The 27,137-nt window shown below is 34.4% G+C and overlaps 2 protein-coding genes across 4 annotated transcripts in view; one reads left to right on the forward strand and one right to left on the reverse strand.

The window, feature by feature from the left end:
* Positions 1–27,137, forward strand: part of LOC105261991 (flotillin-2) — a 525,605-nt gene that overhangs the window by 323,380 nt on the left and 175,088 nt on the right. The window lies entirely within an intron of this gene.
* Positions 22,498–27,137, reverse strand: part of LOC101898793 (uncharacterized) — a 15,649-nt gene continuing 11,009 nt past the window's right edge. The window contains exons 4-7 of the mRNA XM_059122525.1: positions 26,456–26,626; positions 26,264–26,397; positions 23,617–24,295; positions 22,498–23,549 (exon numbers count right to left, since the gene is read on the reverse strand). Coding sequence (XP_058978508.1) covers positions 22,645–23,549; positions 23,617–24,295; positions 26,264–26,397; positions 26,456–26,626 — 1,889 coding nt within the window. The 3' untranslated portion in view covers positions 22,498–22,644. The remainder of the gene's footprint in view (positions 23,550–23,616; positions 24,296–26,263; positions 26,398–26,455; positions 26,627–27,137) is intronic.

Consider the following 27,137-nt stretch of genomic DNA (forward strand, 5'->3'; position numbering starts at 1 on the left):
TTGGCACTAAACTTTGTTGCACTCCTCCGACCAGAATAGGCAGCGATGTGCGTGCATTTGAAGAGGCGTACTATCAACAACATTTAATAATTAAGGTTAAATTTATGAAGAAGATGCCACACACACAGGCAAACTTTGTACATCACAACAATAGGACTGGTTAAACCTCTCTTGAGGTCTGGTGTCTGAAGATGGCTCACATGTCTGGTGTATTACAACAAGAGTGGTAACCTAAAACCGGCAGTAGTTGAAGTTCGTATTGTGACGGATCTGGGGTACGTACGTTTGCATGTAATCACAGCTTGGGATAAAATCAAATTGTCAAGTACATGTGGCCAAATAGACAGCAGCATTAGTAAACATTTGTTGGAAAAATAACCAACTAAATTTAAATGATTGCCTTAAATGATATCAAGCTACACTCGAAGAAATACGTAGAGGCCAATAGAGGTCCAAAAAATATTTCTAGAGATTTTTTTTAGCCAACAATTGTAATTTTTTAATACTCTTTAGAATTTATGCCACGCCCATATATATTGATGTTTTTATACCCTCCACCATACTATGGAGGGTATATTAATTTTGTCATCCCGTTTGTAACTCCTCGATATACTCATGTCAAACCCATCAAAGTATATATGTTCTTGATAAGCGTAAAATTATAAGTCGATTTCCGGTCGATCTCCGTCTGTCTGTTTATCTGCCTGTCTGTTGTAATCCCACTATCTTTCGAACGAATTGAGATAGAAGGCTAAAATTTTGCACACATATTTATTTTGCCAGTAGGCAGTTTAGGTTCGTAAATGGGCCATGTAGGTCCACGTCTTCGTATAGCCCCCATATAACGGTACCACCCGATATTCGGTATTTTGATGATTTTAGCGACATTATTCCCTGGAATTGTTTCAAATTTGGTATTTGAAGTTCCAAAGTGATGCTACAGCCTAAGACAGAAAATAGTCTATGCAGGTCCACGTCTTCGTATAGCCCCCATATAACGGTTCCTCCCAATATTCGGTATTTTGATGATTTTAGCGACATTATTCATCGGAATTGTTTCAAATTTGGTATTTGAAGTTCGAAATGGATACCACAGCCTAAGACAGAAATTTGTCTATGCAGGTTCATGTCTTCGTATAGCCCTCATATAACGGTACCTCCCGATATTCGGTATTTTGATGATTTTAGCGACATTATTCACCGGAATTGTTTCAAATTTGGTATTTCAAGTTCGTAATGGATACTACAGCCTAAGATAGAAAACTGTCTATGCAGGTCCAAGTCTCCCTATAGCCCCCATATAAAGGTACCTCCCAATATTCGGTATTTTGATGATTTTAGCGACATTATTCACTGAAATTGTTTCAAATTTGGTATTTGAAGTTCGAAATTGATACTACAACCTATGACAGAAAATTGCCTATGCAGGTCCAGGTCTTCGTATAGCCCCCATATAACGGTACCTCCCAATATTCGGTATTTTGATGATTTTAGCGACATTATTCACCGGAATTGTTTCAAATTTGGTATTTGAAGTTCGAAATGGATACTACAGCCTATGATAGAAAATTGTCTGTGCAGGTCCACGTCTTCGTATAGCCCCCATATAAAGGTACCTCCCGATATTCGGTTTTTTGATGATTTTAGCGACATTATTCACCGGAATTATATCAAATTTGGTATTTGAAGTTCCAAAGGGATGCTACAGCCTAAGACAGAAAATTACCTATGCAGGTCCAAGTCTTCCTATAGCCCCCATATAAAGGTACCTCCCGATATTCGGTATTTTGATGATTTTAGCGACATTATTCATCGGAATTGTTTCAAATTTGGTATTTGAAGTTCGAAATGGATACCACAGCCTAAGACAGAAATTTGTCTATGCAGGTTCATGTCTTCGTATAGCCCTCATATAACGGTACCTCCCGATATTCGGTATTTTGATGATTTTAGCGACATTATTCACCGGAATTGTTTCAAATTTGGTATTTCAAGTTCGTAATGGATACTACAGCCTAAGATAGAAAACTGTCTATGCAGGTCCAAGTCTCCCTATAGCCCCCATATAAAGGTACCTCCCAATATTCGGTATTTTGATGATTTTAGCGACATTATTCACTGAAATTGTTTCAAATTTGGTATTTGAAGTTCGAAATTGATACTACAACCTATGACAGAAAATTGCCTATGCAGGTCCAGGTCTTCGTATAGCCCCCATATAACGGTACCTCCCAATATTCGGTATTTTGATGATTTTAGCGACATTATTCACCGGAATTGTTTCAAATTTGGTATTTGAAGTTCGAAATGGATACTACAGCCTATGATAGAAAATTGTCTGTGCAGGTCCACGTCTTCGTATAGCCCCCATATAAAGGTACCTCCCGATATTCGGTTTTTTGATGATCGTAGCGTCATTATTCACCGGAGTAGTTTCAAATTTGGTATTTGAAGTTCGAAATGGATACTACAGCCTATGATAGAAAATTGTCTATGCAGGTCCAGGACTTCGTATAGGCCCCATACATCAGTATCTCTCAATATTCGGTATTTTGATGATTTTAGCGACATAACTCACCGGAATTGTTTCAAATTTGGTATTTGAAGTTCCAAAGAGATGCTACAGCCTAAGACAGAAAATTGTCTATGCAGGTCCACGTCTTCGCATAGCCCCCATATGACGGTACCTCCCTATATTCGGTATTTTGATGATTTTAGCGACACTATTGACCGGAATTGTTTCAAATTTGGTATTTCAAGTTCGTAATGGATACTACAGCCTATTATAGAAAATTGTATGTGCAGGTCCAGGTCTTCGTATAGCCCCCATATAACGGTACCTCCCAATATTCGGTATTTTGACGAGTTTAGGTACATTATTCAACGGAATTGTTTCAAATTTGGTATTTGAAGTTCGAAATAGGAACTACAGCCTATGATAGAAAATTGTCTATGCAGGTCCAGGTCTTCGTATAGCCCCCATATAACGGTACCACCCGATATTCGGTATTTTGATGATTTTTGCGACATTATTAACCGGAATTGTTTGAAATTTGGTATTTGAAGTTCGAAATGGATACCACAGCCTAAGACAGAAAATTGTCTATGCAGGTCCAGGTCTTCGTATAGCCCCCATATAACGGTACCTCCCGATATTCGGTATTTTGATGATCTTAGCGTTATTATTTACCGGAATTGTTTCAAATTTGGTATTTGAAGTTCGAAATGGACACCACAGCCTAAGACAGAAAATTGTCTGTGTAGGTTCACGTCTTCGTATAGCCCCCATATAACTGTACCTCCCAATATTCGGTATTATGATGATTTTAGCGACATTATTCACCGGATTTATTTCAAATTTGGTATTTGAAGTTCCAAACAGATACTTCAGACTTAGACAGAAAATTGTCTATGCAGGTCCAGGTCTTCGTATAGCCACCATATAACGGTACCTCCCAATATTCGGTATTTTGATGATTTTAGCGACATTTTTCACCGGAATTATATCAAATTTGGTATTTGAAGTTCGAAATGGATACTACAGCCTATGATAGAAAATTGTCTATGCAGGTCCAGGTCTTCGTATAGCCCCCATATGACGGTACCTCCCGATATTCGGTATTTTGATGATTTTAGCGACATTATTCATCGGAATTGTTTCAAATGTGATACTTGAAGTTCGAAATGGATACTACAGCCTATGACAGAAAATTGTCCATGCAGGTCCAGGTCTTCGAATAGCCCCCATATAACGGTACCTCCCGATATTCGGTATTTTGATGATTTTGGCGACATTATTCACCGGAATTGACTTAAATTTGGTATTTCAAGTTCGTAATGGGAACTACGGCTATATTCGCCATTTCTAAGATTTTAGCAGAATTTTTAACGGATTTTATTTTTTTTGACAATTTCTAAATTCGTTCCAAATGATGGAGGGTATTTAAAGTCTTTTTTTTTTAATCCAGGAAAATGAAATTAGTTCGACTTTGGAATTCGGTACTTCTTACCTATTTTATTGTATATTTTTCTAAGTGTATTTCTTCTTCATACTCTACTTACGCCTGGAAATTCGCAGCCTATTTTCGTGTGCATGTAAATCTGCTGAATTACCATGTGAAGATAACATTTTTGTTATTACATCAATTTGGTAATACGGCTGTCTACGTTTGTTCATTTTTATTCATTTGAGACAACAACAATAGCTAGGCATCAAAGAAAATCTTGGCGGGTATTTCGAATCTGAAAATTTACACAATATTCCAAAGAAAAATTTTCACATGTGCTCTAATCTCTCAAGATCACCAGGCAAATAGAGAAATAGTTGACATACAAAAAAGGGGAAGTCAGATGACAAATGGTTTGTGGACTTGCGGAAGAAAAAGTTTGAATTAATATTTTTGGAAATTTCAAAAAAATGGTTTAAAAAAATTTTGAATGTTTTTAAGATTCCCAAAACTACAAATTTCATCAAATATTTTTTTTTTTTTTTTGAAAATTGAAATTTTCAATTTGGAAATTTTTTTCTGAACAACGTTTTTTTTACCTCCTAAAATGCCTGTACTTTATTTTATTTGTTTTTTTTTTTAAATTTTCGGTATGAACAGTGTGGCTTGTTTGTTCGGAATATAATAGTATTTTATTATTGCAGAATGGTCAGGCTTAATCCCTTTATTGTTGTTTTTATAAAAACAACGTTTGTTTATTAGTGGAGAACGATGGTAGTGTTTACCAGGGGGTAAGGCAGGGAATATCTAGGTTTCGGAAAGAGCCACCAATCCTCATCAGTTCCCATGTCTTTTGTTTGGGATATTCTCCCCAGAAGTCATCTTAAAAAAACACTTCTATGACAAAAAACTTTTTTTACCCAAGTGACGAGTTCGTAGCTCAATAGTTCTCCACTAATAAAGAAATGTTGTTTTTATAAAAACAACAATAAAGGGGATTAAGCCTGAGCATTTTGAAAATTAAAAAAATGGTTTAACAAAATTTGTTTTTTTAAGATTCCCAAAACTAAAAATTTCATCAAAAAGAAATTTATTTATTTATTTTTTTTTTTTTGAAAATTTAAATTTTTAGTTTTGGGAATTTTTTCTAAGCAACGATTTTTTATGACCTCCTAAAATAGAAAAAAATTCCCAAAACTGAAAAATTTATCAAATAGAAATTTATTTATTTATTTTTTATTTATTTATTTTATTTTTTTTTTTTTGAAAATCGAAATTTTCAGTTTTGGGAATTTTTTTCTAAGCAACGATTTTTTATGACCTCTTTTTTATTTTATTTCATTTTATTATTTTTTTTATTTTTGGTATTGATATTTTTTTTGAACAGCAGTGTTTATGCCCCCTTGAAAAGCCTGTTATTATACCCTCAGCCGTATGGCTAGTTATGCCCTCAGCGATATATCTAGGGAGAGAGGGTATATATAATTTGATACGGCCAAAACGTGACTCAGCGAAATAATAGTTTTAGATCCTAAGTCTCTTTGGACCAAATCCGTTTCAGGACATTTGGAGTCGATCAAGCGATGTCCATCACTCCGTCCATCTGTCGGTCTTCCTGGCTGGTGCACACGATAACTCTCGAAGGGAGTATCCGATTTGCTCCAAACTTGGTACATCGTAATATCGTTATCAAACTTTGATGAAATTCGGAGATGGGCAATATCGGTCCACTCCCTCTGGTACCTCCCCCACAAAAGGCCAATTTTTTCAAAGAAAATAATTTATTGCACAGATAGAGAAGCGATAATCCGATTTTGCTGCAACTTTGCAAATCCTAATATTTGTGTCAGTTCTAGGTCAGGTGCAAAAATGGACAATATCGGTCCACTCCATCAAGTACCTCCCCCACAAAGGGTCAAAATTTTGAATAATTATAAGTCTTCTTAAAAGTGATGTAAGAGTCCGATTGTCTTCAAATTTCACACATCCCAATATTTTTGTTAACACAAGGTCTGGTGTTAAGATAGAATATATCCATCCACTCCTTCTGGTACCTCCCCACAAATGGTCGAAAAACGATGATCCTGTTTTGCTCCAACTTTGCAAATCCTAATATTTGCGTCAGTTCTAGGTCTGGTGCGAAAATTGACAATATCGGTCCACTCCATCCAGTACCTCCCCTACAAAGGGTCAACATTTTGAATATCCATGAAGCTCATAAAACGCAAAATTAACATCCGATTCTCTTCAGAGTTGACACATCTCAATATTTCCATCAACACAAGATCTGTTATAAAGATGGGAGATATCGGACAACACCTTATGGTACCTCCCCCACAAAGGGGTCAAAGTTTTAAATAACCAAAACGATTATAAGAAGCTAAAATTAGCATCCGATTCTCTTCAAAATTCACATATCTTATTATATCTACAAACAAATAATTTGCTGTGAAAATGGAATATATCGGTCCACTCCTTCTGGTACCTCCCCCACAAAGGATTAAAATTCTGTGAATATCCATGAAGCTCATAAAACCCAAAATTAACATCCGATTCCATTCAAACTTGGCGCAACTCAATATTTCCATCAACACAAGATCTGTTGCGAAGATGGTAGAGATCGGGCTATTCCTTCTGGTACCTCTCCCACAAAGGGTCAAAGTTTAAAATAACCAAAATGATTATAAGAAGCCCAAAATAATGATCCGATTCTCTTCATACTTCACACATCTAATTATTTCTACTAAGACAAAATTTGCTGTGAAGATGGGATATATCGGTCCACTCCTTCTGGTACCTCCCTCGCAAAAGGTCAAAATTCTGTGAATATCCATGAAGCTCATAAAACGCAAAATTAACATCCGTTTCTCTTCACAATTCTCGAATCCCATTATTTCTACCAACACAAGATTTTCTGTAAAGATGGGATATATCGGTCCACTCCTTCTGGTACCTCACCCACAAAGGGTCAAAATTTTGAATATCAATGAAGCTAAAAAAACGCAAAATTAAAATCCGATTCTCTTCAAAGTTGACACATCTCAATATTTCCATCAACACAAGATCAGTTATAAAGATGGTAGAGATCGGACCACTCCTACTGGTAGCTCTCCCACATAGGGTTTAAGATAAAGCATCCAAATCTCTTCAAATTTCACACATACAAACATTTTTACTAATACAAAATCTGTTGTGAAGATGAAATATATCGGTCCACTCCTTCTGGTACCTCCCCCACAAAGGGTCACAATTTTCAATACTTTTATCTGTCATCGCTTGCGAAACAAGTCAGCGATTCTTTGCGATTTGCCACATCTCAATATTTTTCTCTACCAGAAATCTGAGATTAATATGAAATTTATCGGAAATTCGTATAAAATTGGATATAAATGTTCGATTTTCTGGTCATTTTTTCCCATACCAATATTTTTATCTCTATTATATGAGGTATGATAATCGTAACAAAAGTCAAAATATATTTAAATTTTTTTTTTTCATTATTGATATTTTTTTCTGAACAACAGTTTTTATGCCCTCTTGAGATGCCTGGTATTTTCGTTAATTTTCAATAAGATTTTCTGAATTTAATTGAATTTGGGGGGTTAGAAAATAATCTTCGCCCAGAATCAGCTCAAAAATAATAAAAACATCATTATATTTTTTATTCTCTATTATTTATTTTTTTTTTATTTTTTATTTTTTTTTATTTTTTATTCTTTTTTTTGTGACACTCAAAAAACCTCAACTGCAATTCCCAAAAAAATGTCAGTGACCTTGATCTGCTTATTATATTTGTACACCTTTCTTTGGACAATATTTGTTAAATAGTTATTTTTTTAAGTGGTCATAATTCTGTTTCCTCTCCGCCAAGGCGGCACAATAAAAGCAGAAAAAAATGCGTTAATAGCCCCAACAAAAAAAATCGTGTGTTTACTTTGTCAAAAAAAAAAAAAAAAACTATTTAAAGACCCCACAAAAAAAAAAAAAAAAAAAAATAACGACGCATTTACCCAATAAGGCGTTAAAATGCACTTTAAGTAATTTCCGTTATAGTTGTCTGTCTAGTCATTTAATTAAATTTCCTAATGCCATGAAAATGGAAACGGAGAAAAAAAATTGAGGCAAACCTCAAAATTAATTACACGGGCAAGGTCTTGTAATAATTACAAGAGAAGAAATGGATTATTTTTTATATATTTTTTTTTAAATTAAATTTTGGTTAAAATAAAATTTTTTTAAAATAAAATTGTTAAAAAAACTATTTTTATTTTTTTTAAATATATATTAAATATTTTAAAATATTGTAAAAAATTTTTTTTTTATTTTTTTAAATATATATAAAATATTTAAAATATTGTTAAAAAAACTATTTTTATTTTTTATTAATATATATAAAATATATAAAATATTTTATAATTAAAAAATAATTATATAATTTAAATTAAAAAAAAATACTTGTTTATTTTTCGATCTTATCCAAATTTTCGACCTTATATCTCTCTCTCTCTTTCTCTGTCTTCCTTTGGCTCTGTGACCTCAAGTTCGAAGGGAACTCCATTCAAAATAAAAAATTCGTTAAAATCTGAAAACCCTTTAATTTCCAATGTAGCAACAATAAAATTTAATTCATTTTCAACCCAAATATGTAGTTCCTCGGAAATTGTCACAAATAAAAATAAATTAATTGTGGAAATAAATTTTAAAATTCATTTAAGTTTAATTGAGTAACGTTTTTTTTTTTTTTTTTTTTTTTTTGTGGCCCGGCTCCTGGGTTACCCACACGCAAATTGTTAAGTTGTTGTTTTCGGAAGCGCAAACATTACAAATTATTATGAGCACATTTGCTTCGACATACATAGATGGATAGATCTTAGATAATAAGCGTTCACACGCAACTATGAGGTTTTTAAAGCAACGAGGGGGGAGTTGAAAGTTTAAGAAATTTTGTGGAAGTAAAAAAATGGTGCAATACTTGATAACAATGTAAAACCAGGAGCAACTTAGGTGGTTGGCACACAATTACCAAAAGACTTAAGACACAAACTCACTTCTTTCAAAGAGAAAGAGAGAGAGAGAGGGAAAGAGCTAGTGTGAGAAAAGAACTAATTACAAGCAAATACATTGAAAAATCATTTTAAACGTACGATAACTCTAAACAAAAGACTTAAGACACAAACTGACTTCTTTCAAAGTGAAAGAGAGAGAGAGAGGAAGGGAGAGCGACTGTGAGAGAAGAACTAATTAAAAGAAAATACATTGAAAAAGCATTGTAAACGTACGATAACTCTAAACAAAAGACTTAAGACAAAAACTGATTTCTTTAAATGAGAGAGAGGGAGAGAAGAGAAAAAGGGAGTGTGAGAGAAAAACTAATTAAAAGAAAATACATTGAAAAAACATTTTAAACGTACGATAACTCTTAACAAAAGACTTAAGACACAAACTGACTTCTTTCAAAGTGAAAGAGAGGGAGAGATAGAGGTAGAGAGCGAATGTGAGAAAATAACTAATTAATATAAGAAAATACATTGAAAAAGCATTTTAAACGTACGATAACTCTCGAAGGAAATGTTCGATTTGGTCCAAACTTGGTATATCGTAATATTATTATCAAAATTAGAACGAGTTGGGAGATGAGCAATATCCGTCCACTCCTTGTGGTACCTCCCCCACAAAAAATCAAAATTTTCATTGACATACATTTACATCATAAAGGAAGAAGGAAACATACAATTTTGTTGAAACTTTGCAAATCGTAATATTTTAATCAGTGCTAGCTGAGGTGTAAAAATGGTTAATATCGGCCCACTTCATCAAGTACCTACCCCACAAATGGTCAACATTTTGAATAATTATAACACAACAATCACAATACTTTTATAAACCCAAGGTCTGGTGTAAAGATGGAACATATCAATTCACTGCTTCTGGTGCCTCCCCCACAAAGGGTGAACATTTTGAATATTCATGAAGTTCATAAAAACTCAAAATTAACATCCGATTCCATTCAGAAACCTGAGATGAATATGGGACTTATGATTTCGCATAAAATTGGATATAAATGTTCGATTTTCTTCGAATTTTGCACATACCAATATTTTTATCTGTATTAGATGAATTAAATACTTCGGTCGGACTATATCTGGTACCTCAGCCACATTTTAACAATTTCTAAAAATTATGACAAAACTTATGAAAAGAGAAGGAAATATTTCTAACATATTTATTTAGGTCCGATACGAAATGGACAATATTGGCTTATTCCTTCGGTACTTCCTACTCCTTACAGGGTCAACAGTTTGAATAATCATAGCACAAATCAAATTATATTTAAATAATCGAACATTCGCTGAGGCTATAAATCTGTCGGCTAAACCGACTCATACCTTTTAATTTGTTTTTAATCCTTATTTTATCCCCTAAAAAAATTAAATCCTGAACTAAAATTTGTGCATTTTTAAGAAAAGTCTTTCACGGATCCATTGACTACAAAAGTTCAATTTGTTAGAGTTAATTTAATAACCTCCGAACCAAAAATCAGCCAAGAAACAAAACTCGTGGTGCAATCAATGAACCCAGGAACTTCCCTTTAGCAATATCTTTCAATGACATCCTGTACCAAAATTGGTGGATTTTTAAAAACATCTTTGAGAGACATCCTAACCAAAAATCGTCGAATTTTTAACATATTTTTAAGGATATCCGGACCAAAAAATCACAGATTTTTTTAATTTCTTTTCAGTTTTTAACTTCTTTTACCTTTTAAAACAAAAGACTTAAGAAACGAACTTTGCTGGCAAATAACCTGCAATTATGATGATCATTTTTATACCCTCCGCTATTCTATGGAGGGTATATTAGCTTTGTCATTCCGTTTGTAACTCCTCGAAATATTCATGATATACCCTACTAAGTATATATATCCTGGATCAGGGTAAAAATCGAATATAATTTAGCGATATCCGTCCGTCCGTCCGTCTGTGAAAATCACTATAGCTTCCGAACGAATTGAACTAGATTGATAAAATTTTACTTAAATGTATATTATGTCTGCAGGACTTTCGGTATTGAAAATGAGCCATGTTGGTCCATGTTTTTGTATAGCCCCCATATAACGGTACCTTCCGATATTCGGTATTTTGATGATTTTAGCGACATTATTCACGGGAATTGTTTCAAATTTAGAATTTAAAGTTCGTAATGGATACTACTGCCTAAGACAGAAAATTGCCTGTGCAGGTCCACGTCTTCGTATAGGCCCCTGTATATCAGTACCTCTCTATATTCGGTATTTTGATGATTTCAGCGAAAATATTTAACGGAATTGTTTCAAATTTCGTATCTAAGTTCGGAAACGCTACTACAGCCTATGACAAAAAATTATTCAGGTCCACGTTTTCGTATAGGCCCCTAGTAACAGTTTTCATTTAAGTGGTATTTTTCGAAGGATTTTTTTTTTAAATTTTCAAGGTCCTTCAAAATAGTGAAGGGTATTAAAAATTCGACCCGGCCGAATTTTTACTTATCTTATTCTATTTTTAAGTTTTTTTTATAAAAGAAACTTAAGAAACAAAGTTTCGGGTAATATCAGCTAAGTCAAACACTGTTCTTTTTTGTGCCATCCCGGAGAAAATTTGTGAGCAAAATTTACAGATTTTTGAGAGTTATTTTAATAATTTAGAGTGACCTCCGGACAAAAAAAAAATCAGCTTAAAAAATTCAAAATTCGTGTGTCTTTGTAGGGCCTCTTGACCACAAAATAGCGGAATTTCGGGAATTTTATGAATCGATTTTTTTATACTTTTTTTGTTTTTTTATTTTTATGCTTCAAGGGCCTCCAGATTATAAAATAGAGGATTTTGGAAAAATTTTTGAATCTATTTTTAAGTTTTATTTTATATTCTAAAACAAAAGACTTAAGAAACAAACTTTGAGAAACCAACTGAGAGCAATTATGTCAAAAACTGCCCTCTCTATGCCATCCCAGAGAAAATTCGTGAGCAAAGTTTACAGATTTTTGAGAGTTATTTGAAGTACCTTCGCACCGAAAAATTTCGAGATTTTAAGTTTTTTTTTGTCTTTCATTTTTAACCTTTATTTTATCCACTAATACAGAAGTCTTAAAAACAGACATTAGAAACATTCCTTTCAGAAAAAAATTCCAATGACATCCTGTATTAAAACTCGTGAGTTTTTCAAGAAACGTCTTTCAGTGACCTCCGTGTGTCAAGGATAAAAAATTGGGTATTTATTTAGCGGGGTTTCAAGGACCTTCGGATCAAAAATCACAGATTTTTTTGATTTATTTTTGGTTTTTAATGTTTTTTTACCCTTAAAAACAAAAGACTTAAGAAACGAACTTCATTCGGTATTTTTACGATTTTAACAGCATTTTTAACGGATTTTATTTATTTATTTTTTTTTTTTTTTGAAAATTGCCAAATTCGTTCCTAATGGTGGAGGGTATTCAAAGTTCGGCTTACAGCTTTTTTACTTGTTAGGATTTATTTTCAGTTTTTAATCTTTTTTTAGCCATTAAAACAAAAGACTTAAGAAACGAACTTCACTGGGAAATAACGTGGCAGCTATGATCAACAGGTTTTAAGTATTTTTTTTTTTTTTTTTTTTTTTTTTTTTTTTTTTGTTAAATTGAGGATCTGGAAATGAAGTCTTGGACTATCTTCCATTAAAATTTTTCGCATCTTCTTAAAAATTTCCTATTCGAAACTTTGCTTATATTTTCTAAATTCATTCAATTTTTTTTTAAATTTTCTTTCTCCATTTCTCTTTTCAGGTATGTTTTGTTTTGATCACCTGTTCGTCACAACACAGCCAAGACAAAAAAAAAAAACAAAATTCACCAAAGGTTGGTGAATTAAAAATGAGTCATGATATACCAACCACCTCATCAGCATTGGGAAGATGTGAATCTTCAATGGATATGGGCATCTGGTATGGTTTAAAAATAAAATAAATATTTTTTTTTTTTTTTTTTGAAATAAGTGACCCAAAAAATGAAGAAGACGACAAGACAACGAAAAGAAGTCATCAAAACACATAACTAGGGAAATAATATTATTTTACATACAATTGTTAAAAAAAAAACCTTAAATGTGTAGTCTCTTGGAATGTGTGTTGTAAAGTGTTACAACAACAACAACTGCATGTAGTGAAATTGTTGTTTTGTTTTTTTTTTTTTTTTTTTTTTTGTAATTGAAATAAATACAATCCACCGTACCACACATGAGATGGCTACAAATATTGTAATGCATGAGTGGATTTTTTTGGATTTTTTATTTTGTCTGACGGGCGCTAGGAAGAAAACAATAATCCGTTGGGTGCCTCTAAACTCGGTTGAAAAAAGTGGGGAGCCACATGAGGGGGCCCGAAGAAGACCCTCTGTGAAAAAAATATTATTTTGACGTAATCCATAAAAAGTTTATATTTTTTTTTTTATTTTCGAAAAAAAAAATCCACTACCCGCCTGTGTTAGAAAATTCAATTCCATTGCAAAGAGGTGCGAAGTATCCAACAATCACACATTTTTTTTTCAAGTGTTGACATTCATTTGCCATGGATTACATAAAGCCACAGAGAAACCGGTAAATGATTTTTTTTCTTATCTGGGGTTTGGTTTTTTTGTTATCGGAATGGCCATTTTTTGGCTGAATTGAAAAAAAAAAAATTTTATCGAAATCGGTTCAGATATAGCTATAGCTCCCATATATATTTTTTTGGCTGAATTGAAAAAAAAAATTGTTTGAAATAAAATCGGAAACAAGGGCTTGCTGTGGGAAAAAATAATGGCCAATGGCCTTCTTGGAAGCCAACAAAAAAAATGAAAAAAAAAAAACTAATTTCTCAAATTTTCTCCATAAATTGCCAAAATTGAAATTTAATTGAGTAATTAATTTTTTTGTTTAATTGTCTAAAAATTTAAATAAATAAAAAATTCTGGGGGTCTTGAATGAAAAGATTCCAAAATTCGTCTAAGAAACATACAGAAAATTTATGGGTCTCTTTTAAGGTCGGAAAATCCCTTTTTATATAAAATTGATGCAGATGTCCCACTAGATGACGCCTTTTACAGAAGAGATCAAAACAGACCATATTTTTATGTGGACCCCCAATGAGGATCTTCCTAAATAAATGCCACTCGAAGAGGTCGTCGTTTTTTTGGAAGATAGAGGTAGCGCGATTGAGTTTCCGCAGGAGGACTAAATAGAGCGTAGAGGTGCGGCACCTCTAGATGAGCCTAGAGCTGCTACCTTTCTAAAGGAGCCTAGAGCTGTTGCTCTTCTAAAGCAGCCTAGAGTTGCCCGTGGAGGAGCCTAGAGTTGCTGTCCTCTCTAGAGTAGCCTAGAGCTGCTGCCTCCTCTAGAGGAGCCTTAAACTGCCCCCGGAGGAGCCTTAAACTGCCCCCGGAGGAGCCTAAAGCTGATACCACTCTAGAGAAGCCTAGAGCTATTGCCCTTCTAGAACAGCCTAGAATTGCCCCTGGAGGAGCCTAGAGCCGGTGCCCCTCTACAGAGGCCTAGAACACCATAGAGCAGGTGCCCCACTAAATCAGCCTAGAACTGTTGACCCCTCTAGAGCAGCCTAGAGCTGGTGCCGCTCTAGAGGAGCCTAGGGCTGCATAGAGCAGGTGCCCCACTAAAGCAGCCTAGAACTGCTGACCCTCTAGAGGAGCCTAGAGCAGCCCCTCTAGAGAAGCCTAAATAGCTGCCACTCTGAAGCAGGCTAAAGATAACCCTCTGGAGCAGCCAAGATCTGGCTGTTCCATGTCTGGCTTGTTTCTATCCTAGGACTTAATTAGGGCTGTTTTATAGGGGCCTATAGAAAATCCTTTATAGAAGCTTGAATACACTGCTCTATAGGGTCCTTTACAGGCTTTCTTACATAAGGCTATGCCTTTAAAAGAGCGCTTAGAGAGTGCTTTTTAAAATCCGATATAGGCTCTTATATAAAGTCAGCTTTTTTTCTTTTGTGGACTTCTTTGTAGAAGCCCAGAGAGCTTTATTTGGTATCCATACAAGCTCCTCTTTTGGAGGCTATAGAGGATCCTTTACAGGACTCTTTAGAGGCTACATGCAGGAGATCTTAAAAGGCTGGCGTAAGGGAAGGGATTCTGTGTAGAGACTCGTAAAGGTTCCTTTCTATTATCGTTGCTTTGTAAGACCCTTTTCAGGGTCCTATATAAGAGTCTATAGAGCCTTATTGGTAGAAGCTCTGGGAGCCTTAATTGGTGTCCATATAGTTTCCTTTTTTGCAACCTATAGAGGACTCTTCAGAGGAATCTAAAGAGGATCCGCTATAAAGGGGTCTTAGCAGGCTCCTGTTAAGAAAAGGATGCTTTATAGGGATCTATAAAGGTTCCTTAATAGGAACGTATGGAGGTTCCTTTAACAGATCCTATTTATGCTCCTATATAGAAGAATTTAAAGACTGCCCTGTAGAAGCCCTTGTGTCCATCCAGGGTCTTTTGTGGAACCTATAGAGAATCTTTCATACGAGTCCATAGAGGCTACTATATAGGGGTATTATCAGCTTCTGCAACAAAATGATTCTGTATTAGGAAGGACTGCTTAATTCTATACAGATTCCTTTTATATAAGCCCATGGGCCCCATTGTTCCTTTATAGTTATGTATGAAGGCCACTTTACAGGTGCCCAAAGTCGCTTCTTTAAAAGTGATAGGTAAATAGCCTATTAAGGCTTTTGTGGGTGTTAAAAGAGGCTTATTTATTGGAGGCTTCTTATTCTCCCCCATAGTAGTCTACAAGAGTTTTTTAGACGTCTATAGAGGCTCCTTTTAGAAGCCAATAGGGTCTCGTTAGTGTGGGATCTAATAGAAGATTTTTAATGGGAGCCTATTAAGGCTCTCATTATGTGATTCTATGGCGACTGCTTTATAGTTCTCCATATCGGTGTTTTATTATGCGCCTATGAGGGGACTAATTTTTAAAACCCTACACCACAAGGTGGTCAGGGTATTATGTCTTTGTGCATTTGTTTGTTACAGGCAAAAGGAAACGAGATAGACCCATAGTTCCTTTTGATGATCTGCATAGAATCACATTCTGAGTCGATTTATGCATGTCCGTCCGTCCGTCTGTCCATGTATTTTTGTAAACAAAGTACAGTTCGCATTTATTGCCCTATCCAGATGAAATTTTGCACAAATCATTTGTTTGGCCCAAGGACGAACTCTATTGAAATTGGAGATAATCGGTCAGAATTTAGATATAGCTTCCATATATATCTTCGTCCGATTTGCCTTTTATTGTGCACCAAACGTGTAATATCAGGCCGAATGGTATGGAATTTTGCACATACAACCAGATTAGGCCTGAAAATAAGTATGCCAAATTTTATCGAAATCGGTTCAGATATAGCTATAGCTCCCATATATATATTGTTCATCCGATTTGTTATTTTTGTCCTCCACAGCCGTAATATGCACTCTGTAACAACAATATTTTGGGAAATATATCAAATACAGCTCAGAAATACATTTGCTAAATTTTATTGAGATCGGTTCAGATTTGGATATAGCTCCCATATATAACTTCGTCCGATTTACCTTTTATTGTGTACCAAACGTCTAATATTTGTCCAAATGGGATGGAATTTGGCACTTACGACCGAATTGAGTCTAGAAGCTAGTGAGCCAAATTTGGTAAAGATCGGTTCAGATATAGCTATAGCTCCCATATATATTGTTCATCCGATTTGTTACCCACAGCTGTAATATGCACTCCGTAACGACGATTTTCAGGGAAATATATTAAATACAGCTCAGAAATATCTTTGCCAAATTTTATCGAGATCGGTTCCGATTTGGCTATAGCTCCCATATATATTTTTATCCGATTTCAAGTTAATTGTGCACCAAATGGGTAATACAAGTCCGAATTTAAAAGATACAAATGCTTCGGCATGTATGAACTTTTAATTGTTATGCGGAGCTCTTCTAAATTAGAAAAGTTGTGTAGGCTATCATAAAGTCGGCCCCGCCCGACTTTAAGACTTTCTTTACGGGTTTTTGTCTGAAGAAATGAATTTTTAAGATCCTCTATAGGCTCATTTTTCGAAGCCTCAATATACAGCATAATGAAATGTATGCTTTATATTTACCTCTCATTACATAATACCCCGTCGGTAATCACACTTAAAATTCTTGACAAGTTCGAACCAAAAAAAAACACAAATTTAAAAAAAGAGATCATCAAATTGAACAGCTTTCTCTATTGACAAATATTACGCTGCCCCGCCAACCTCCCAAAGTAAAAAAAAAAAAACTGGGCTGGGCTGAACTTTATTTCGGCACCTGTCCGAAAACAATTCGGGCAATTCATTAGTCCCCCTCTCCATTTGCAAAAAAAATAAAAATAAATAAAAAAATAAAATAATTCAAACACGATTTTTTTATTCAAATACCAAATCAAATCGACCGCCACTATCAATCGAACTTCGAAATGACACGTACTTTTTTTTTTTTTGAACATATTACGTATTTGATTACACGTATCCGGAGGCATGTAATCGCACGCCACTTCATTAACGATTGATCACTGGTGGGCAAAGTCAGGCAGGCGGGAGGGCGATATGATGGGCGATAAGTTAAAAAATTTCATGGGTTTTGAAGAAACACATGCACACACACACAAATACACAATGGAATTGATTAATTGTTATTCGAAAATTAACGGTTGTTTTGTTATCAAATGTGGGAATGCAAATTTTTTTCTAATGCCATATATGGTTGGGGTGGTGGAGTGGTGTGAGTGGTCTATGGAATTTTTCAGTTGCACTTGAATTTTTGTGGTTAGGTTGCAGATAACTTGTCATTGGTTTGAAACGAACTTGGGCGAACATCAATGAAATTTTAGAATTTTTAAAAAAGAAAATTATATTTTTTTATAATTTTTTTTATGCCAAATAAAGTATGCCCAGTGGGGAGATTATTTGATCTAACCTCAAAATAATTTTTGGATTTTGAAAATTTCCTATTAAAGTCATAATTATAAGGATTTTTCCGGTGATTTGGAATTTTCTTGAAAATTCGATAATGAGAGTGTTGTGGCATTCTTAATTTATTTATTTAATTTTTTTATTATTTTATATTTATTTATTTTTTTATTTTTATTTATTTATTTATTTATTTATTATTTTTTTTTGAGGTATATGCAATGAAATTGACAATTTAAATCCACTTTATGTACTAAATCCCGCCCCGTATAAACGTTCTATTAGGAACCTACAAAAACAGGCATAGTCTTTCCCAGAAATGCATTGAGGAACCATTTCTGTGGACACTGGCAAAAAATTAACATTTTCAGGTGAAATATCGAAAATGTAAACATTTCGGAGGGGTACCATCCACATGACTCCCTTTTGCTTCGCCGGAAAACAGGTACTTTGATCAACTTCCATATTGGAGCTCATCACTTCTCCAAAACGTATGTAGCCAACATTTCCAGCCATCGGCTCTACCATGACTGTTAAATGGTTGTTGAACACACTAAAGCTTAATATACGAGCTTTAGGCAAAAGCTTACCATGTAGTAAATGGTTAAGTGATTCAGTGATGCCAAGGTAGCGTTTTTTTAATAAAGAAAAAAATCGTTTTTTCAATTTTAACGTTTAAAGTAATTTGAATGGAAAATATTTTCAAAAAGAATGGAAATAATTTTCAAAATAAAAAATGTTTGATGAAAATTAAAAAAACAAAAAATCGAAAATTGTGGAAAATTTTAAATAAAAAAATATTTTTTGTAAATTTTTTTTTAATATTAAAAAGTTATTTTTTGTAAAATTTCTTAAAAAAAATTGACGTACCGAAAGCTATAGAACTGTGTAATACAAAAAAAAAATGAGCCTCCTTTATGTGAGCCAAGAGGAGCATACAAAGACTTATTTTTAAGATTTTATACATTAAGATTTTATATAAAGAATACAAACAATTCTAAAAATTAAAAAAAAAATTGATGAAAATTAAAAAAAAATCGAAAATTTTGGAAAATTTAAAAAAATATATATTTTTTTAAAATTGTTTTAATTTTTTTTTTTTTTGTAAAATTTCTTAAAAAAAAAAATTACGTACCGACAGCTATACAAAAAAAGAGGAGCATTAACAGACTCTCCTATAAATCGAAAATTTTGGAAAATTTAAAAAAAATTAACAAGTAATTTGATATTAAGAATTTCCTTGATTTCTGGTAAAAAAGAATGTGAACAATTTAAAAAATTAAACAAATTTTTGATGCAAATTAAACAATAAATAAATCGAAAATTTTGAAAAATTTGAAATAAAAAAAAAATATTTTTAAATTTTTTTTGTGTTAAATTAAAAAAAAAAATACGTACCGAAAGTTATAATACTGTGTAATACAAAAAAATAAGGCTTCTTTATGTGAGCCAATAGGAGCATTAACAGGCTCTCTTATAAGAGGGTATGTAGGATTCTTTTAGGGGCATATAAAGGTACCTTTAAGGAGCATATAGAGACTTATTTTTAAGATTTTATACAGTAAGATTGTATATAAAGAATGTAAACAATTTTAAAAATGAAAAAAAATTGATGAAAATTAAAAAAAAATCGAAAATTTTAAATAAAAAAAAATTTTATTTAAAAAAAATAAAAATTAAAAAGTATTTTGATATTAAGAAATCCCTTGATTTTTGGTAAAAAAGAATGTAAACTATTTTAAAAAAGAAAAAAAATCAGGAAAAACTCAAAAGATTATGAAATTGGAGCATAAAAGAGAGGACACGGCGTTTTTGAAGTTTACAACGCAAAGTAGCCAAAATAAGTAGAAGTTCCTCCCTCTTTCACAATTTTGTAAAATGTCGGATAGAGATTCATAGGAATCATTACAATTTACGAATATAGTGTATTCGGCAATAGAACAAATAACAAGTTAAAAAACAGTAAGTTCGGCCGGGCCGAACTTTGAATACCCTCCACCATTTGGAATGAATTTGGAAATTTTCAAAAAAAAAACAAAATCCTTAAAAAATTTTGTTTATATTTTAAAAATACCGAATATAGCTCTTTTATTGGGGTCTATACGATATGGACCTACATAGGCATTGTTTGTCATAAGCCATTACCATATTCAAATTCGAAAACTTGAAATAAACGGTGAATAATGTGGTTAAAATCATCAAAATACCGAATAAAGGGAGGTACCGTTATATCGGAGCTGTGTGAAGACCTGAACCATCATAGACAATGTTCAGTCATAGGCTGTAGCATCCATTACGAACGTCAAATACCACATCTCAAACAATTTCGGTGGGTATTGTACCTTAACTCGCCAAAATACCAAATATAGGGAGGTACTGATATATGGGGCCCATACGAAGACTTGGACCTGCATAGGCAATTTTCTGTCACAGACTGCAGATCCCATTACGAATTCTAAATACGTAACTTGAAACAATTCCGGTAAATAATGTCGCTAAAATCATCAAAATACTGAATATCGGGAGGTACAGTTATATGGGGCCTATACGAAGACCTGGACCGGCATAGACAATTTTCTGTCTTAGGCTGTAGTATCTGTTTGGAACTTCAAATACCAATTTTGAAACAATTCCGGTAAATAATGTCACTAAAATCATCAAAATACCGAATATAGGGAGATACTGATGTATGGGGCCTATACGAAGACCTGGACCGGCATAGACAATTTTCTGTCTTAGGCTGTAGTATCTGATTGGAACTTCAAATACCAATTTTGAAACAATTCCGGTAAATAATGTCGCTAAAATCATCAAAATACCGAATATCGGGAGGTATCGTTATATCGGGGCTATATGAAGACGTGGACCTGCATAGGCAATTTTCTGTCATAGGCTGTAGTATCTATTACGAACTTCAAATACCAAATTTGAAACAATTCCGGTGAATAATGTCGCTAAAATCATCAAAATACCGAATATCGGGAGGTATCGTTATATGGGGGCTATATGAAGACGTGGACCTGCATAGACAATTTTCTGTCTCAGACTGTAGTATCCATTTCGAACTTCAAATGCGAAATATGAAACAATTCCGTTTAATAATGTCGCTAAAATCATCAAAATACCGAATATCGGGATGTACCGTTATATGGGGGCCATACAAAGACGTTGGCCTGCACAGACAATTTTCTGTCATAGGCTGTAGTATCCATTACGAACTTCAAATACCAAATTTGAAATAATTCTGGTAAACAATGTCCTAAAAATCATCAAAATACTGAATATCGGGAGGTACCGTTATATGGGGGCTATACGAAGACGTGGACCTGCACAGTCAAATTTTTGTCTTAGGCTGCAGTATCCATGACGAATTTCAAATAACGAATTTGAAGCAATTCCGGTCAAGAATGACGCTAAAATCATCAAAATACCGAATATCGGGAGGTACCTTTATATGGGGGCTATACGAAGACGTGGACCTACATGGCCCATTTTCTGTCTTATGCTGTAGTATCCATTATGAACTTCAAATACCAAATTTGAAATAATGCCGGTAAATAATGTCACTAAAATCATCAAAATACCGAATATCGGGAGGTACTGTTATATGGGGGTTATACGAAGACGTGGACCTACATAGCCCATTTTCTGTCTTATTCTGGAGGGTGTAAGCCTTGGGCAAACATTTTGGCTGCAGACCTTGGACATTCCAACAGGACTCAGCACGCGCCACCCAAGAAAGTTTACAAAATGAGGTTGGTTTCTCGCTTCATTTCCAGCGCACATGCATGGCCACAAAAATCTCCGGATACCAATCCGTTGGCCAACTGTGTCTGGAGTATTTTGGAAAGCAATGTTGGCACTAAAAACTATCAAAGTGTCGATCACCTCAAGCAAGCGCTTCGCCGGGAATGGGCCAAAATACCGCAAAGCAACGTTCGGGCAGCGTGTGACGGTTTCATTGACCATTTGAAGGCCATAATTCGTGCCAAAGGTGACCAATTCGAACATATCTCAACTTAGGCTAAAATTTGCTATTTCCGACCATTTTTTGCTTTCATTCAATAAAATTTTGAAAAAAAAAAATTAAAAATTATGTCGTTTAACTTTGTTGGTTTTGGAGGCCGGTGGTGATCCACCACCTGAATCGGAGGTAGGTAAAGTGATGGACAGAAAATAATCTTTTTTATTTAATTCCGCTGTTCCATTCCAGATCTCTGCCGCCTTTTTGGGGTGCAATTTTCCAACTCCACTTTTGCCTACTTCTCGGAGCCAAATGGTCGTTCCTGTAGGGCCTTTACAAATGAACGCTGCCACTGACCTAGAGGCAAATCTAAACTTATTCTAAAATTTGATGCTATTTCCGACAGTTTTTGCTTTCATTTAATAAAATTTTGAAAAAAATGTAAAAATTGTGGATTTTGACTTTATTGCAGTTTTTTTTCTCACCCTGTATTCTACAAAAAAAAAAAACAAAGTCTAAAAATGTTTCCTACAATCCTCAAAGCCCAAAAGAAATATAAACGTTTCTTATGATTTCTCAAATGAGCCCCAGGGACAAGTTACAAATTGTGGTGCATACTTTTAGGCAAACTTAAAAAATATATTTTTCGTTACAGTTTTTTATTCATTACTTCGTTAAGTAACTCTAAAATAAAATTCTAAAATTAATATTATTTACAAAAACAGATACATATATGCAGACACACCCACACGCGCGATTTTCTTACAACTCCTGATGAGCCTCGCTGCCCTCTTGCCAATCCTCCTTGATCATATCGGCCCCCTTCTCGCCAATCATTATGATGGCTGCATTGGTGTTGGCCGCCACAATATCGGGCATAATACTGGCATCCACCACACGCAGGCCCTTGGTGCCATGTACCCGCAGACGCCAATCCACCACGGTCGTGGGATCGGAAGATGGTCCCATTTTCGTGGTGCCCACCGGATGATACACCGTTGTGGTCATGTGGCGTATATAACAACGCCAGTAGTCATCTGATTGATAGGTCAATGAATTACAGGCCGGTAAATCGATTTTATACAAGGCTGTCTCACGCTCCTTGAAGGCCTTCGTGTCGGGCAATTTGGAATAGATGTTAAGGGCCCGAATATAGGTATCCACATCACGTTGATCGGACATGTAATTTGCATGAATCAAGGGTGCATCCAAGTAATTGGAGCTCCTAAGGGCAATGTGGCCTTTGGAGAAGGGTTTCAAATGCAGCAGATAGGTGATGTAGGTATTGGTGTTCTCATTGGCCTTGAGAATGGACTCGGCAACCTGTTTATTAAAACCTGTGGCCTTGATATAACCCTTGAGCTCAGGCGATTGCATTAAACTAAAGAAGTTGGTGGTTTGTATGTCCGGATTGGGACCCGTCAGTGAAGTTGTGTTAATAAATCCTGTCAAGGCAGTGGCCTCATGGTGCAGTAGTTTACTGTACCTCCCCATGATCAGATTATACATGGCATCTACCAGTTCCTCTTCGGTGGGTTTGCGGGCCGTGGACTTGTCGATTTGGAAAACCACCGGCAAACTGGCATGATCCTTGAGATTTTGGCCCACCGGCAGGTCCAAGAGCACAGGGATGCCCAAAGACTTCAAATGGGCAGCAGGGCCCACACCTGGAAAATTTCCGCAAAAATTTAATTTTTCAAATTTAAAATCGGAATTCTTTCCAACTCCTCTTACCCGACAACATCAACATTTGCGGCGTGCCAAGAGCTCCACCCGCCAAGATCACCTCCTTCTTGGCATTAACCGTAAACTCCTTTTTACCCTGCAGCACAAATGTCACGCCTGTGGCCCGCATTTTCTTGTCGAAATTCACCTTCTTCACCTGGGCATAACGTACCACATGTAAATTCGAACTATTCTTGTCCAAATGCGATTTTGCCGTTGTTATACGTCTGCCCTCATGTTGGGTACCCAAAATATCGATTTGACCCACCCAGGAACCTTCGGTGAAATCAGCAGCCGTACCATAACCCATTTCGCCCATACCCGCCTTTATCGTTTCCCGGAACTCATTATCCGACACATAGTTATTGATGATCATGGGTCCCCCCACGCCATGATCACCAGGCTTATAATCTCCTCGCGTTGAACGTAAATCCTCAGCTTTACGGAAGTAGGGCAACACATCATCATAGCCCCAGGTTGGATTGCCGCGATCACGCCAATCATCAAAATCGGCCCGAGTGCCTCGGGCATAAATCATGGCATTCATGCAGTTTGTTCCACCCAACATTTTGCCACGAGGCCAATGACAACTCTCGCCCTCCATGGCCATGCAAGCCTTGCCATTTGGTTCCGTGTGGTATTGCCAGTCCCAGTCCGAGAATTGGGTGGACATGTGCCAGCCAACGAACTGGAAAAAAGGGAAAATTAAATTTAAAAAAATGGAGGATTTTTTCTATAAAAAAAGGACGATTTTTTTCTATTGAAAAAAAGAGGACGATTTTTTTCTGTAGAAAAAAAGGACGATTTTTTTTCTATAGGAAAAAAGGACGATTTTTTTTCTATAGAAAAACGCACGATTTTTTTCTATTGAAAAAAAGGACGATTTTTTTCTATAGAAAAAAATTACGATTTTTTTTCTATAGAAAAAAAGGAAGATTTTTTTCTATAGAAAAAAATTACGATTTTTTTTCTATAGAAAAAAAGGAAGATTTTTTTCTATAGAAAAAAATGAAGATTTTTTTTTCTATAGAAAAAAAGGACGATTTTTTTCTCTATAGAAAAAAAGGACGATTTTTTTCTCTATAGAAAAAAGGAGGACCATTTTTTTCTGTAGAAAAAAGGACGATTTTATTTTTTATAGAAAAAACTGAAGATTTTTTTCTATAGAAAACAGGTTTTTTTCTATAGAAGAAAAGGACGATTTTTTTCTATAGAAAAAAAAGGATGAATATTTTTTTCTATAGAAAAAAAAGGACGAATATATTTTTCTATAGAAAAAAACGACGAATATTTTTTTCTATAGAAAAAAAGGACGAATATTTTTTTCTATAGAAAAAAAGGACGAATATTTTTTTCTATAGAAAAAAAGGACGAATATTTTTTTCTACAGAAAAAAAAAGGACGAATATTTTTTTCTACAGAAAAAAAAAGGACGAATAGTTTTTTCTATAGAAAAAAAAGGACGAATATTTTTTTCTATAGAAAAAAAGGACGAATATTTTTTTCTATAGAAAAAAAGGACGAATATTTTTTTCTATAGAACAAAAAGGACGAATAGTTTTTTCTATAGAAAAAAAAGGACGAATATTTTTTTCTATAGAAAAAAAAGGACGATTTTTTTTCCTAGAAAAAAGGACGATTTTTTCCTAGAAAAAAGGACGATTTTTTCCTAGAAAAAAGGAAGATTTTTTCCTAGAAAAAAGGACGAGTTTTTCCCAGAAAAAAAGGACGATTTTTTCCTAGAAAAAGGGAAGATATTTTCCTAGAAAAAAGGACGATTTTTTCCTAAAAATGACGATTTTTTTCTATAGAAAAAATGAGGTCGATTTTTTTTCTATAGAAAAAATGAGGACGATTTTTTTCTGTAGAAAAAATGAGGACGATTTTTTTTTCTATAGAAAAAATGAGGACGATTTTTTTTTCTATAGAAAAAAGGAGGACGATTTTTTTCTTTAGAAATGAGGACGATTTTTTTTCTATAGAAAAAAGGAGGACGATTTTTTTTCTATAGAAAAAAGGAGGACGATTTTTTTTTCTATAGAAAAAAGGAGAACGATTTTTTTTCTATAGAAAAAAGGAGAACGATTTTTTTTCTATAGAAAAAAGGAGAACGATTTTTTTTCTATAGAAAAAAGAAGAAAGATTTTTTTTCTATAGAAAAAAGGACGATTTTTTTATAGAAAAAATGGACGATTTTTATCTATAGAAAAACATGACGATTTTTTTCAGTAGAAAAAATTCAGCCTCAGTTCACTGAGGGCAGAATTTTTTCTATAGAAAAAATTCAGCCTCAGTTCACTGCGGACAGAGTTTTTTCTATAGAAAAAAATCAGCCTCAGTTCACTGAGGACAGAGTTTTTTCTATAGAAAAAATTCAGCCTCAGTTCACTGAGGACGGATTTTTTTCCTATAGAAAAAAGTCTCCTCACGTTTTTTTTTATAGAAAAAAAAATCAGCCTCAGTTCACTGTGTACGGATTTTTTTTTATAGAAAAAATGCAGCCTCAGTTCACTGAGGACGGAGTTTTTTCTATTAAAAAAATTCAGCCTCTGTTCACTGAGGACGATTTTTTTCAAAAAAAAATCTCCTCAACCCCCTGAGGACGGATTTTTTTCTATAGAAAAATTCATTTCTGTTTTATTTTTTCTCCTCCTACCTCTGTTTCGATTGGTGGATCACCGCCCGCTTCCAGCAGTAAAACATTCCATTTGGGATTTTCACTTAAGCGGCCAGCCACCACCGAGCCAGCCGATCCAGAGCCCACAACCACAAAATCATAGTCCTTTATACCTTTGAAATAGAACTCCATGATTACTATTTCTTTTAGGAAACACCTTCCGATTTTTACCATTTTTCATAATATCATCCCCATAATCCTTGGGCCAATGCGAACGATCACTTAATGAGCAGAATTTCGAAATTAAAGTCTGCAAGAGCAGGGTCATCAGCGTGTTTGCCGGCCCAGCTGAGCGGGCAGCACATTCCGTCGATAGGTAGTCCATGGCAATAAAATTTTCCACTCAGAACTTATTTTTTTCCGATTTTCGTCTTCTCTCCAGCCGTTATATTTATTCCAGTATCTGATATGAACTAAATTTGTTGTTGACACGACGTGATCTTTTTATAGCAGAATTCTAGCCAGCGATCAGGAAAGTGCACTATTCTAATTGTTATTGCGGCAATGTATTAGCCGGAGTGCTGTCAGAATTTGCATTTTTTATTTACTTTTTTTTCTATAAATTTGTTTGACCGGCAAGCCAAGAGCTTTCTCTGCCCGAAGCAACAATAAAAGTAAATAAAAATAGAAAAAAAAACTTGTTGACAAAAGTAAAGCTCTTGTGCTAAACACATCCCATAAAGATTAAAATGTAGGGGCGCCAATTTATGCCGGTTAAGGTACAGTGGTTGGAATAACTTAAAATGAGAAGTACCAGAATAAGATTGGTTATCAAGGGCTGAAAAAATTTATTTGCGGAGCCTTTTATATTTTTTTAATATTTTTATATTTTTTTATTTATTTTATATTTTAT

Source organism: Musca domestica, unplaced genomic scaffold (assembly GCF_030504385.1).
Source record: "Musca domestica strain aabys unplaced genomic scaffold, Musca_domestica.polishedcontigs.V.1.1 20, whole genome shotgun sequence".
Classification (NCBI taxonomy): domain Eukaryota; kingdom Metazoa; phylum Arthropoda; class Insecta; order Diptera; family Muscidae; genus Musca; species Musca domestica.